Here is a 14,292-nt window from a genome sequence, read left to right as displayed (position 1 = left end):
GAAGCGCCTACTACGCACTTCCAAAATGCCAGGGATGTATGGTCTGTTTTACATTGATTCTGGTATCTTAATGACATATGTCCTGGACCATCTCATCCTCCAAACAATCATCGATCGTAGAAGGCTTGAGAAGGAGAGGGATCAATCACGAACTTGCAGAGCCATACGCCGGGGAATGTCCTTGGAATGGTAGGCACATATGTCCCACCAGGTAGGTGTTCAGCGAACCTTCCAGGACGGACTAACTTCAAGACCTTTCGAAGATCTGGTACTGACCGCCATGGACCAGATTACCTTGAGAATTATGAGGATGTCGGCACAACGAAGAGCGTAGAATTCGCATTGCTCTTCCTGCTGATGGGAGTGTTGCGGATAAGTACGTTATTAGTAAAATGAAATCAAAATTGTTGTTATTTTTTGTAAAATAACTTGAAAACACATCACATATCACAACATTTAACAATAAAATGCAAAAATAATTCCTTTAGGAACACACAAACACGATTTAACACTGAAATTAGCAGACGAATGTAGAGAAAATCACACCGCGGTGCTTTGAAAGCCAACTGATTTGACCAAATGTCAAACGTTTGTCACCCAATGTGCAGCACTGCCCGCCCTGACTGGCAGCACTGCTGTCGTGCTGCTGTGCGTGAAATACTCTCACCGGCAGGAATTGTATAAACATAAACAAACCCCAAACATACGCGGTACCGGAAAAGCGGATCATTTTCCACTTCGTTCTAGTTCAGTATGGAATCGCTGGAAAAGCCAAATGCTGGGAAGGATGCCGAAAAGGACAAAGCTGTGACGAAGGCAAAGGGACGCCACCGGAGCAAGCACAAGTTCAACTCGATTCGCAAGCAGATAGAATTTTACTTCTCCGACGCTAACCTGACCAAAGACCGTTACATGGGACAGCTGCTGCGGAATGGGCCATGTAAGATTCGTAACGATCCGATTAAACTGTATTATTGTTTAACTGCAACCATTCTCTCCCTTCCATACCCAACAGTCATTCCACTGGAAGAGTTTTTAAAGTTCAACAAAATCAAAGCCCTCACTACGAACGTCGACGAGATAGCGAATGCGTTGAAAAATTCCACCCTGCTGGAGCTTTCCGACGATCGGGCGAAGGTGCGCCGCAAGACGGAGGTTGTGGTGAAGGCCAACAGCGAAGAGTGTACGATCTACGTGGAAAGTTTGCCACCGAAAGCGGACCACGATTGGGTGCGGAATGTGTTTTCCAGCTACGGCACGGTGGCGTATGTATCGCTGCCCAAGTTTCGAAACTCGGGCAAAATCAAAGAGTTTGGCTTTGTGGAGTTCGACGAGGAGGCGAGCGTGCAGAAGGCACTGAAAGCGTTCCAAACGTTTGGCGGTGTGCTGGCGTACGATACGACGGACCCGGCCAAGATGGCAAGCATCAAGACGTACGAACCGGAAAAGGGAACGCAGCAGCACGGTGAAGGCTCTGGCGAAACGAAAGCCGAACAGGGTGCTGAGATGGAGAAGCCGATAGAATCATCCACCGGTTCGATGGCTGAAGACGATGGTAACAAGCGCGAGGAGGATGGTGATGAACCACCAGCGAAGAGACACAAAATCGATCCAACGAGTGACGAGGACGATGACACACAGGACGATCAGCAGTCGGATCGGGAAGCAAATGGACAGAAGCAAGTTGAGCCAGCAAGCGAAGAAGAGTTCCAGTCGGATCAAGAAGAACCCGTCGGAGAGCAGGATAACAAGGATGGAACGGACCAAACAAAGGGCGATGGGCAGGATGTGAAACAGGACACTGGAAAGAAGAAATGCCGCCAAAGGAAGGGTTGCAGCATCATCAAGAAGGAGCTACAGCTGGACGATAAGGTTTACGAGCTCAAAATAATGACCAAGTGAGTAGCGAAAGTGGAACTGTGTGGAGGCTGAATTGATTGTCCCCTTCTCTTATCCCTCCGCAGGAAAGAATGGCGCCGGCTGAGAAACAAGTATCTCAACCTGCAAAAGGAAGAGGCAAAAAAGCTGAAGCGCTTGTTCCACCAGACGGACAAGCATCCTCATCATCACCATCATCATCAGCGCGGTGGCCATCCGAAGACGATTGCTTCCCATCCGAGCGGTGGAATTGCGATCAAATCGATCAAATCCTCCCCGAGGGTAAATTTCTACGGCGCCATGCCGGTTGAGGAGGACGAGGAGCACGGCGAGCAGGACGGAACCGGCAGCCACCTGCTTCAGCCGGAAGCGGCCGAGGAGAGTGCGGCCACGGCAAAGCGGCCGCTCTTCTCGTTCGAGCCCGGTCTGATCGTGAGCATAAAGTTTCGCGAACCGTGCGTCGATGTGAAGGATTTCCGGGCCGAGCTGAAGCAGTACCCGTACGTGAAGTATATTGACCTGAAGGAGGGCGACTTTGAGGCGTTTGTGCGCGTCGATACGCCCGCGTCGGCCGTGGCGCTCGTGAAGGAGTACTGCTCGGCGGAGCACAGCGCGCAGATACTGAGCGGCGAGCAGGAGCAGCAGTACTGGGACAAGATGATGCGCGACCGGGAGGACAAGCTGAACAAGCGCGTCAAGACGGAGCGCATTCGAGGGCGTACGAAGTTGATTCGTAAGATAAACAGTCACATTAAGTTTGATGATGACGATGAATAATGGCACAAACGACCTTGGTGGGATTATGGCGAAATAAAGTGAATTTAACAGCAATGAAGACTACATACCAAATTTCTTTCTGACCGAAGCCAACGACTGAAGCGTGTTTTGTGTGTGTTTTACGGATCATCTCCGTAAATCCTTAGTTTCATAGATTATCCGCTCTCTCTCCTTCCACTTTGGAATACATTTCCCTCACAATCGAATAAAATGCGTTCGGTAATACACTCTCCTTTGTACTTTGTCCCCTCCGAAAGGACCCTAACCTTAAACGAGCAGACGCTCGATCTCCTGCTGGATTGATACAATCTGAGATTTCAGCTGCGAACCTTCGTCGATCGTGACGGAGCAGGCGACGATCGGACGCGACACTCCGCACGCACGGCCCAGCGCCTGCTTGGAGCGCACAAACACGTACGGCACGTTCTTGTCCTCGCACAGCAGCGGAAGATGCAGAATGATTTCGATCGGCTCCGCATCCGCCGCCATCACGATGAACTCCGACAGCCCACGGTTCAGCGTCTTGGTGGCTTCGTTAGCGCCGCGACGCAGCTGCTTGTAGTTGACCGCCTGCTGGATCAGCGTCATGATCTTGCTGGTGAGGGCCTGTTCGGCCAGAGGGTATGCCTTCGGGTTAACCTCTTCAGTCTGTGGAGTAAAGGGATGCAACAGAGATAAGGGGGGGATTAGTCACCGGATACCGGTAGCGCGAGGCAAAAACCATGCGGTTTCACAAGACAACCCTTTGCAAGCGTCTTTCGGGGTGAAATATCACCCAAATTCACTAGGCAACAGCTTAATTTACTCACCATTTTAATGCTTTAAAGGTTTTTGGTCACAATTTAGGTGGATTTGTTAAGGAAAATGAATTTATTTACAATATTTGTTTTTCTAAGCCTCGGCTGCTAGCTTCATTGGCCGCAAACGCTAGATGAATAACAAGCGATGGGAAACCGCGTGGTTTCAGCACGGAGCTTTGGCAGGCTGGGACACAGCGAGTGCCAGTGGCGCCCTCTATCTCTTTCGTACGTGTTCTGTCACGCCCAAAGCCAACGATTTCTCATGGGAGGAGGACTATTGGGGGAATAATATTTATTAAAGTGTTTGTTACATTATAATTATGTTGCTAAACATTAAAAAAAGTAAAAACAAACGGCGATTTGGACACACCTGTAACGTCAACTGCATTGCTGTCACATTTCAGCACAGCTTATTGTATGCACCTTATGCTAATGGTTCAGAAATGCCAAACTGATAATAAATCACAACAAACCGAGGAAAAAATCGCTCCTTTTACCAAAAAGGTGAATTTGGATCGCCATTGCCGAATGAATCCTTGCTTATTTGCTCTATTGTTCATCTACAAATAATATTCTTGTGCAGAAACATTCCCACCCACGATGGCCGACGATCATTCGGACAGTTCGCTCACATCGATCGACGACGAGCGGACGGACAACACGGAGAATCTGTGCGAAAACCCGACCCGAGACATCCTGACGGAGGGCTTCTTCCGGCTCTTCAAACCAGTGATTGACGATCTGGAAAACAACATCCGCGGGGCAAGCAAAACACAGAGCGAACTGCGCCAGCAGCTGGAAGAACTGTCCGGTGAGATGAAGAATCTCAACTTTGAGAACGATCCCGTGCTGCACGAATACTTCAAGCGTATGGTGCGCGTAAAGCAGAAGGTCGTTGTGATAATGAACATTCTGCAGGGTGCGCAGGAGCGGCTAGTGACGCTGTGCCAGCAGCAGGAACTGCAGGCACCCGTACCCGGCACGTAAAGAGGCACACGCCCGAACCAAAGAATTATGTTATTACTATCCCTCGTAGCCATTACTTTCCTCCATCCACCAAGAGGCCATTGCTTTCCGCACTAATGTAACGTAATAATAATAATAATGCTTTTAACGTAACACACCTAACACACGGAGGGGGGATTTTATTTTTTAAAGAAGCTAGAAATACTCTTCGACCCACTCGCCGCCTTGGCTAGCGCTTTCGCCTTGGCGGAGACCTTCTTTTCAGCCGCGGGTAGCTTTATGGGGGTTGTATCGTGATTTTCCTCCTTTTTAATCCGCTTCACCACGGCCGATTCCAGATCGACCACGGATTTGCGCTTCTTGGAGATGTTTTCATCCTCGGGGAATCCCAGCGCCACCGAAAGTTTCCGTCCGAACTCGAGCGAAAGATAATCACTCACGATTCCGAATGCCGTATGCAGTGTGCTCTTCTCATCCTCATCCTTCTCGTTTTCCTTTTCTTCCTTGATGTAGTTCAGTGATCGTGCCGTTGGACCTTCCTCCGTACCGATCACTTTGCTCAACCGATGGCACTTACTGACAAGCCATTCCAGTGCTTTCGTTTCGTTGTACTTCAATGCAAGAATTGAACCGGCACGCTTTTCATCCGCTATCAAGCTCAAACGAGCCGCTGGCAGCACCTCGGCAAGCTGTGAGGTGCACGGGAACTTATCGTCTATCAGGATTTGATCCAACGGCACCGCCCGTTCGCTACAGTGCTCCACCAAATAGGGCAGCACGAGAAACAGCGGATCGATCGGTGTGGGTAAGAAGATTTTGCCGTTCGAGCAAACCGATTCGTTGATGAACCAGGAGCGATGCTGCTCGTTGAAGCAGTTCACTTCGTACAGATTGCACGCCCTCTTCGAGGTGCGCCGGAATAGATACTTGGTTGCGTTTCTTGTCGCAGGATTGCGCAGGGACACGATGCTCATGCTGGCGTCATCGCTTTCGATCAGGGAATCTGCAAAAAAAATGAAGAAAAATCAAGAAAATGCGTTTTAGCAACATTGCAGTGGCGAAAATGGTTCCAATTGGGCGTACCTTTAAAGACAAAAAAGAATTTATTCGCGGACATCGTGCAGCCGGACAGAAACAGAAACGAAACACGCAAACAAACTATTTTGAGCGGGAAATTGTGATGTGGAGCGGGTTTGTTTTGTAAACATTTCCCAAGCAACATACCGCGGCTCGGTGAGACCAAGGTGATATATATGATTGAGGTGAGATATATATGATTGGTCCTGCATGGATCTTCCATGTGTAAAAAGCATCAAAATGTAATGAATCGTTTAAATTGCTTTAATTTTTAGAGCAAATCATGCTTTATTTTAATATAAAGTTTCTTATCAATGCAAAGATCTCACATAATCAAACTGCCTACCATCCATTGTTACTGCCCAAGGTGTATATGACGCACGGGCAAAACCGTTACTATTCAAAATTGTTGACGCTCAAGCGTTGCTGCTTTGTTTTGCAAGAACTTGCTTAACGCCTACTTTACTTTATCAGCTTAAAAAATCGCTGTTATTTCTCTTTAGGGGGTTTGCACTCGATAAGAGAGTTCAAGCAAATGGTAAAACAAATAAAGGAATGAGTACTGGCCCAATCAAAACGTTTATACGTTTATAGTATACCACCATTCACCCAGAACAACATACACAAATCCACTATAGTTTGAGGGCAAATACAAAGAAGTACTTTATTCAAAATATCTGTTTTTTTTCCTCCGAGCTTACACATTACTATACCTTTCGACGGTTCTAAAATAGTGTTTACGTTTACAATCTGCTCTATTACTGTGTCCTCAAAATTTTGCCCTACATGGCTCGAAAAAAAGGAACCCCTGCACGCGCACTGACTGGCTAACAATGTACAGTATGATTGTTTTTTTCTTCTGAATTTTTACAATATAATTCCTGTCGAACAAAACGTATCCCTTCCTTCTTTTTTGAACAAATAATAAAAAATAATAAAATAATAAACCTTTGCTCCTATCGTCAATGTGTCCTGTATCGTCGTCTTTCCAAAAAAAAGTCATTCAAAATTGTCCTGGCCAAAAATAACGCGCAAAAAGGATTTTACAAATATAAAAGTCATAACAAAAGCGGTGTATTGTATACCTATGTTAAATTAATTTTGAGGAAAAAAGGGAGACAAAAGTTGTAAATCCGGTGTGTCAAAAAAGTGTATCAAAAACGGGGGGACAAAATGTAAAAGCTTCTCGCTGCTTCGTTGTAGCGCATTTAAGGAATCTTTAAGAAGCAAAAAATATATATCTATCTGTCGTTCAAAATATATGCCATCGTAAAATGTGTACTACTACTACTACTACGCCTTCCTAATGCTTGACTGTATGATGGTACCTTTGTTTGTGTGTATGTGTGTGTACTATCTTTCCTTGTACGAACTTGTTCGCTGTACAGTAAAAAGAGCTTGTTAGTAGTTAGCTTCTTATTAGCTAAGGGTGAGGTTTTTGGTTAGTTTCAAAACGCTTACTTCCTACTTTAGATGCCCTCTACCATAAACTCTCCTCTTGCGGAGTTTAGGTAAGAGAGCAACGCGTACCCCTTTTCCCCAATTCCCCCCGTCTAAACTAACCACCAGAAGAATACGACTTCGCGGGGGGAAGAATCGTTTCTTAACATTAACCACGCGCACGGTGCACACGCTGCTGTACCGCTGTCCTAACACTTAACTTAAGGTTTAAAGAGCAACGATTCTACCCATTTCAAATCGATTGCTTTTGCACAAAAAAGTGGGACATCAGCAACCACCACGCACGGGTGTGCGTGTGTGTCAATCGTCTTCTACTTGTAGAAATTCAACGATCGTGGCTGGAGCGATGTCTTTTTCAGGCAGCTGTGTGCTTGCTGCGAAACGATCATATGATCGCGCGTCTTGCCACACGCAAACTTTTCCCATTTCGGGTCGACGGGCTATAAAAATGGAGAGAAAAAAGAGGTTGTTAGTGTCAATTAGGGGTCGTCTTTGGAAAGGGATTAAGTTCCGGTTTTTAACTTACCACCGGTGATTTGACGGTGGACTTGTTGGCCGATGATTCCTTGCCACCCTCGTTACCGTCGAGCAGGAGCTCTGCTTCACGCAGCGGATCGCGCAACGAGGGCGACAGCGTCACACCCGAGTCCGAGATAAGCGACTTGCTCTGCAGGAAGACCAACAGAGAAAAGGGAATAAATATCAAATAAATCTTTATACAGTTTTCCTCCTCCCCATCCACTGCTTACCGGCGTTTCCGCAAAGAAGCTCATGTCCGAATTTTCCCACTGCTGCGAAAAGACGGAGGAAGAGGACGCCTTCTTGTTCATGCGCGGCGACACCTGTCCGCTTCGCGCGGGAAGTGTGTTTTCCTTCGAATCGGTCGTTTGGGTGCCACTGCCATTGTTGCTGATGACCGTTTTGTTGCCGGCCGATGTGTCGCTACCACTTGCCAGCGTGGAGGAAGTTTCGCTTGCCTGCTCTTGGTTCATAATCTCCGCAATGTCCTCGCCGATACGTGCCGGACTCGGTGGGATGTAGCTGAAGGGGTGAAAGGATTTTCCGCCATTATAAAACGAATATTTTTGCGAGTAGCAAGCAGACAAACTCACATTTCCGAACGTCTCTTCCCCAACTCGGCCATTGCGTTCTTGAACGGTGTCGGCGTGCGCGGTTCGATCGGCACAGGTTTGCCGCTCTCCTTTAGCGGTGTTTTCGTTTTGCCATCCTCTTCATTTTCAGCTGCCTTCTCCTGATCCTTCTTCGCTTCCATCTTGATCGACACATCCTTCGCTGGAACTGGCGTGCTTAATAGACTAGTGTCGTTCTGTTGTGCACCCGAAACAACACACACACAAAAAGGAATATAAACATTAATTAGGAGAATATAGCCACCATTTACTAAGTCTTTCCAGCGCTTATTGTCAAGTGTTAGATACAAGAGCATTAAAAATATAGCAAACAAACAAAGGAAAAAGCAAGAAACAAACAAAAAACATACTTTAACTGCCGCTCGTTTGACGGGCGTACTGGCGGGAAGCTGGTCGAAGGACACGTTCAGGCTGGGAGAGTTCAGGAATTGGCTCGGGGAGAACGGTAACGGCTTGATGGGGGTAATGGACGGTGACATGAGATGCATTTTGTCCGTACCGCCACGCACGTTACCGTCCTGGCCTGCGTGCGCATGATTGCCCTGACCACCGGCTGCATTCCCAACCGCTCCCTGTTGCTGCTGCTGCTGCTGCTGGTCGGTATAGTGCGCCTGCATCGTTAAAAGGTCATGGTAATAGTGTATTGTGGTGGTAACAGTTGGTGGTAAGCAATTGTGTAAAACGTGTTATCAGTGTTGTATGTAAAGGTGTGTGTAGTAGATGCAGCAAATTTTGTGTTGTTCTGTGCGGCTGGAACCATTGCCCTCTTCGTTGCCCATTTACCTGTCTCATCCTTTAAAAGTGCATGTTTACTTAGCCGAGCGATAAGCGATACAAATAAAACAATGGATCATGGCAAAAAGCAACAAAATTGACAAAAAAAACATAAAATATAAAAGATTCAGCCAAACAAAACACAAAAATCCACTGACCGTACAAACACACACACACACGCGCAAAATCGACTCGTTCGAACGCGTCCTTACCAGCTCTTGATCATCCTTAAGCTTTCGCTTTCGCCGCAGAATGTTCGGCGTAGTGTTGCGCGTCGTCTTGCGCTCCGTCATCGACTGTTCCGACGCAACGCTATCGTCCAGCCGTGTCGCATTGATCAGCTCGTGCAGATCCACATTGGCGGGAAGAAACTGCTGGCCCGAGATCGCCAGCGGATGGTAGCCGGCCACGGCCGCTGCCTGCCCCTCGCTTACATTGTTGTTATTGTGCGCCGCATTAGCGTCCCCGAACAGCTTCGCGTTGATGCGCGTCGGATAGACCGGCTCGATCACGTACTGCTTCTCGCGATCCGGCAGCGGAATGATGAGGAAATCACCCTGCTCCGTCGATACGGCCACCTTGCCCACGACGTGACCCTCCTCGAGCGGTATCTCGTCCCGGAACTGGTTCTCATCGAGCGACGGCTTCTTGCGATTGTTGCGTATAATGTTCTGCAAGCTTTCGTTCGGCGGATAGCGCGGTGCTTTCGATTTCTGTTCGCCATCGCCCGCCCCGGGCTGTTGCTGCTGCTGCTGATAGTCGTGGTGCTGCAGCTGGGGATGGGGATGGTGGTTCGGTGGCTGGTTCGGCGTACCGACCATCTTCACCCGCCGGCGGGCCGCTTCCGGGCCCTCGTACTTGCGGCGCATCGTCGAGTTCCAGTGGTTTTTGATCGCATTGTCCGTCCGGCCGGGCAGCAGCTTGGCGATCTTGGCCCACTGGTTGCCGTACTGCTTGTGCGCCTCGTAGATCAGCTGGTCCTCCTCGTCCGTCCAGGCGGACTTTTTGATGTTCGGGTTGAGATGGTTGTGCCATCGCTCGCGGCACTGTTTGCCGATGCGCCCGCGCAGGTGCCGCGCGATCAGGGTCCACTTTTTCGGCCCATACTTGGCAACCAGTGCGACCACCTTGTCGTCCTCCTGGAATTGAGGGGTAAAAAATAGATGGAAAGCATTAGTAGAGTGCTTTTTTCTTAAGATTGTAACAAGAAACCGTAATCAAGCAATAGACTAGAGCGAAAGGAGAACGCTTTTAAACCTGGTTTTTGTGCACCGTCATCGCAAGAAGGATCGTATTCCGGCATCGTCGCTCTTGCTCTCTTCTCTTCCTACATTGCTGTAATAATTCGCTTCCGGTAATTGTGAAAGATTTGGTTGAAGGCATTTGTTTTGAAGGCCCCTTTCGAATACACCCATCTTCACGCTTGTAGGGCGATCTTGGAACAATTGTACGTCCTTCCACAAATTATAACTTTTACTGACAATCTTATGATATATCTCAGCCCTTTGGAACGCATGGGACGAACAATTCCCTTCGTCAGATTCCATCAAGGTGATCGGACACGGTTCGGTGAATGTAAATTTGTATCCAACCCCAAAATTTGTCATGTGCACATGTCAACAGTCGAGAGTTTGGATGTGTTTTTTCATCATAAAAGGCACTCTTTTTTGTGTCGTTCCATTTGTTGGAACTTGTGTGGCGCATTTTCCCCCTTTCCTTTCATTAGAATGTTCTTTTCTACGCCACTTTCCTTTCATTGCGCTATCTTCGTTTTATTTTCCTCTAAAAAAACAACAACTCATCCTCCCGCATGAGGAGCACCACTTCCGGTTGTCTTTTCGTTTCGGTGCGTCTAAAAGCGCCCGCCTTACACCTTAATCAACCCCCTACCGTTCCTGTGCCGTAACCTGTACGGTCCTTCTTTCCACCCGCCCCCCAAAATGATCGTACGATTGAAAAGCGCAACGCAACCACCACCACCACCATCATCACGCACCACCACAAGCAGGAAGTACGATCGGCATAGAACAATACCACCATAACAAAGGGGGAAAATTTCAGGAATAGGAGCAAGAATAAAACAAAGTACTGGGCCAACCCATTACTTCATGGGATCGCATGCGGACAAGGAAAATTCCCCCTTTCGGTAGGATGTTTTTAGTTTGTTAGTGTGCAATTTCTTTCTCGCCAGCAAAAAAAAAAAGCTAATGGGCGACAACACCCCTGGCGGAATGAGTTTGGGGTCCTGTTTTGCGCTGTTTTGCGGCACTCACACATGCTGTAATACATGCTCGCAGCACTTCAAACAGGCATGGGATGAAAATCGACAAAAAAGGGGTCGCAAGGTAAAGTGAAAACATGTTGTGACTTGTCTGTGAGCTGGAATATGATGAGAACAGGTAAAGTTCATATTATAAATCAAATTGAAGCGCTGAGAGCTTGGCAGGATTTGAGCGACGAAATATCAAATTCTTAAAAGATATGATATTTAAAACCCGTCTCGTCTTCGTCTCGACAGTCTATAACACGTCCTACTGCTGATCAAGCAGCACAGTGGCAGTGGCAGCTGGTCATGTTTCCGCAAAGTGAGTGATCACGTGTGTTCGAGGAGCCAGCTGTCCCATCGGTTTCATGGCCCAATGTTCCCATCAAATGAGCGCTTCGAGTACAATTGAGCAATAGTTTTTGTATTGTTTTTCACACATTCACACACTAACCTCCTTCGTCCAGGGTCCCTTGATAAGATCCGGATTCACCACCTTCGTCCAGCGCTGCTGACACTGCACGTCGGTACGATCCTTCAGCAGCTTCGAGATGATGTCCCACCGCTCGCCGTACTGCTCTACCAGCTGTTTGAGGGCGGCATCCTGTAGAAAAAAGAAAACAGTTTTTATATAATTACCGAGCGCAACTAATCAAAACAAAATGCTATTTTTTATATTAATTCCCCCTTCCTTACCTCATGCTTTGTCCAGCGCGATTTGCTCGATCCTTTCTCTCCCTGCGAATGCTCGGAATTATCATCGTCCGATGTGTCCATCGTTGCTGACATCGCTCGATCCGTCGCTCTGCTTTTAGGGGATGTCCTTTTTCGTGGAGTGTATGCAAAAGTTCAATCAACTCTCCTCAACACACAGACACAGCAGAGAGACAGATTTGTACTCCCTAATACATAAACACACACGCACACACAGACGTAAATTGATCCTAGGATAATATGAGGATATGGATGAGAGAGGGTCCGACCTCACACACAAACAGATAGATCCCACTTCCGACCGACTCCGGCACGGGATGGCGCTTAAGGACACACCGTCGAGTCTTCGTTCTCCCTCGCACTAAGGTGTTGCTGCACGTGTTGGTGTGCGAGTGTTCTTTTTTCTCTTTCTCTCTCTCTCTCTTTCTCTGCTCTGATCGTGTTATCCTGTTCTCTTCTCTTCCGCACCACACCACGAGAGGGAGAAGACAATCAAGCCAGCAGCATATGCCGTCGTACTGTTTGGCCCGTGTGTTTAATAATTATTTCCACGGCAGATGTTTCGTTCCCGCACCGGTCCTCCTCTCTTCACCACCATCAGCTCCCTTCGTCACTTCCTTTTATGCTCTCAAGCGGCGAGGATTGGGTTGTGCGGCGGCGCCCCTTCCGTGCTGCTTTATTTTTTTTTTGTGCGTTTCCTTTTCTTCTCGTGCACAGCCTGCCTGCCACTCACCTAGGCAACACACGCAATAGGGTACGCACCACCGGTGCCACACTCTAGGGGTGCTGCTGCTGCTATGCTACGGAGCATAAGGGTGTGCTCTCTCTCTCTCTCTCTCGTTCCCTCTGCGCCGTCTATCTCGCTCAATCGCGCTAGGACCCACAGGTCGCACGTGCAATGATGGGATTCTTCGCTTTTTGTGTTTTCTTTCTCGCTTCTTCTTCTTCTTCCTTTTCTTCGCCAAACACACATACATAAACCCACCACTGGGAGGGGGGACGAAAAGCGGAGGATCACATTTACTGCCCGCTAGACACTTTTCGATGCGCCGGTGCGCATGGATCGGCAATGATAATTGATAGCGCAACTAGAGCCACCATGCGCGCACACCTATAACACCGTGGGACACACACACACACAGACAAACACATACGCACAATAAGGTGGCTTTTCTGCACCGTACCCCTCTGAACCAACCAAAAAAGGGGGAAATCGGAAACTCTAATCGTCCCGGGAAGCGATTTGAATCAGACTCGCGACGCGGAGGGTCGTATTTTTGCTTTACCTTGTGTTCTTTGTTTTTTTTTCTTTGCCTGTTCACCCAAATGTACACCCTTGGGCGCTTTTTCAAAAACACACGGCACTTTTCCAGCAGGGGAAAAGGAAAGCAACGCACCGCGTTCTGTTCGCGCACTGTTTACGTTCCCTCGTTACCCCTTGGGTTGCTGTGTGGGTCTATTTTTGGACCCTGTAGGGCGAACCCGCAGCACGAGTTCCTGGACGTGGAACTGAAGCTTCTTCTTGGCGTAGCAGCGGTGGCGCTCCTACAGCCTCGGCTGCCCACACGGACAAGTGCGAACAGGCAGCGTAACCGGATGATCCGCGGTTGGGCCGTTTTACGCGAACGGTCTGCTCAAATTTGGATACGGCAATGCGCACCCCCCACTTTCGGGCTTGTCACCTTTCAAAATGCTACTGCAAGCTAGTTCCGCGAGGGATTCAATGGGCAAGGAAAAACCAATGCAAACGTTGCTGGGGGCCCGTCGTAACGTAAACAAACGCCGGGGCAGCTTTGAATTTCCGGGCCTTTTTTCCACTGACTAGATGATAAGATGGTTACAGCGCACCAACAGGCTCTTCTGCTAGTACCGGACGAACACACGACGAAACAGTAAACACGGAGAAACACACGCGCATTTGGTATCTTGGCTTGTTCTGGGGGCACCACTGTCGCAATACCGAACGACACGACGTTGTCACAATATTGCTTTTATTTTGCATTCACTTCGTTCATTCCGGGGCGACAGAACTGGCTGGCATACAGAGCGCGGCAGGACACAACACTCGAATTTCATTTCACGCAACACACACACGGGTACGGTGGTCGTCGTCGGCAGCTGCTGCTGCTGTTGTGCGGCCGAACCGTGATGCATCCATCTTTCTCTCCCTGAATTGCTTCCCAAGACGCGCTCTCGAATGCAGCGTGATGTTGATGTGCTTCCGGCAGTCTCTTCACCTTTGCACCGCTGCTTTACGGCGCGCTTACCCGCAGCCCACGGTTGGATTGCGAAACAACGTTGGATAATAGAGATAATGGATGATGGTTCCGAAATTTTAGGGAACGTCCCCGTCGTTACGCGTTTTGCTGCGACCGTTTTGGCTTGCTTCGAAAAAGCTCGAGGTTGACGGAAAACGACCAGGTGACGGGCG

The 14,292-nt window shown here is 48.4% G+C and overlaps 5 protein-coding genes across 7 annotated transcripts; 2 read left to right on the top strand and 3 right to left on the bottom strand.

Moving 5' to 3' along the window:
* The first annotated feature begins 611 nt into the window (after positions 1 to 611).
* LOC1277798 (la-related protein 7) lies at positions 612 to 2,709 on the top strand. The gene is made up of 3 exons (XM_061654227.1): positions 612 to 940; positions 1,016 to 1,898; positions 1,965 to 2,709. The coding sequence occupies exons 1-3, from the start codon at positions 754 to 756 to the stop codon at positions 2,653 to 2,655; spliced, it is 1,761 nt and encodes a 586-aa protein (XP_061510211.1). The 5' UTR covers positions 612 to 753; the 3' UTR covers positions 2,656 to 2,709.
* Positions 2,710 to 2,761: 52 nt separating this feature from the next.
* Positions 2,762 to 3,878, bottom strand: LOC1277799 (NHP2-like protein 1 homolog). Its single transcript, XM_317299.4, has 2 exons — positions 3,465 to 3,878; positions 2,762 to 3,303 (listed from the first exon to the last, which is right to left on the bottom strand). The coding sequence occupies exons 1-2, from the start codon at positions 3,465 to 3,467 to the stop codon at positions 2,923 to 2,925; spliced, it is 384 nt and encodes a 127-aa protein (XP_317299.4). The 5' UTR covers positions 3,468 to 3,878; the 3' UTR covers positions 2,762 to 2,922.
* Positions 3,879 to 4,055: 177 nt separating this feature from the next.
* LOC5668343 (SNAPIN protein homolog) lies at positions 4,056 to 4,583 on the top strand. The gene has a single exon (XM_001688966.2). It carries the CDS (start codon positions 4,056 to 4,058, stop codon positions 4,440 to 4,442), a length of 387 nt encoding a protein of 128 aa, XP_001689018.2. The 3' UTR covers positions 4,443 to 4,583.
* On the bottom strand, positions 4,564 to 5,660 carry LOC4577935 (ribonuclease H2 subunit B). Its single transcript, XM_061654237.1, has 2 exons — positions 5,505 to 5,660; positions 4,564 to 5,424 (listed from the first exon to the last, which is right to left on the bottom strand). Exons 1-2 carry the CDS (start codon positions 5,641 to 5,643, stop codon positions 4,601 to 4,603), a joined length of 963 nt encoding a protein of 320 aa, XP_061510221.1. The 5' UTR covers positions 5,644 to 5,660; the 3' UTR covers positions 4,564 to 4,600.
* A 476-nt stretch (positions 5,661 to 6,136) lies between these two features.
* LOC1277801 (transcriptional activator Myb) lies at positions 6,137 to 14,278 on the bottom strand. 3 transcript variants are annotated; one of them, XM_061654223.1, is made up of 9 exons: positions 14,129 to 14,275; positions 11,844 to 12,091; positions 11,602 to 11,751; positions 9,097 to 10,023; positions 8,461 to 8,721; positions 8,072 to 8,286; positions 7,709 to 8,000; positions 7,486 to 7,626; positions 6,137 to 7,399 (listed from the first exon to the last, which is right to left on the bottom strand). In XM_061654223.1, exons 2-9 carry the CDS (start codon positions 11,934 to 11,936, stop codon positions 7,271 to 7,273), a joined length of 2,208 nt encoding a protein of 735 aa, XP_061510207.1. In that variant the 5' UTR covers positions 11,937 to 12,091; positions 14,129 to 14,275; the 3' UTR covers positions 6,137 to 7,270. The 3 variants fall into 3 exon arrangements, with proteins under 3 accessions (XP_061510207.1, XP_061510206.1, XP_061510208.1); XM_061654222.1 differs by having other exon boundaries at positions 11,844 to 14,277; XM_061654224.1 differs by lacking the exon at positions 8,461 to 8,721 and having other exon boundaries at positions 11,844 to 14,278.
* Between the last annotated feature and the right edge of the window lie 14 nt (positions 14,279 to 14,292).

Source organism: Anopheles gambiae, chromosome 3 (assembly GCF_943734735.2).
Source record: "Anopheles gambiae chromosome 3, idAnoGambNW_F1_1, whole genome shotgun sequence".
NCBI classification, from domain to species: Eukaryota; Metazoa; Arthropoda; class Insecta; order Diptera; family Culicidae; genus Anopheles; species Anopheles gambiae.
The sequence above is the reverse complement of the archived record's forward strand: the minus strand, read 5'-3'. Positions and strand labels throughout refer to the sequence as shown.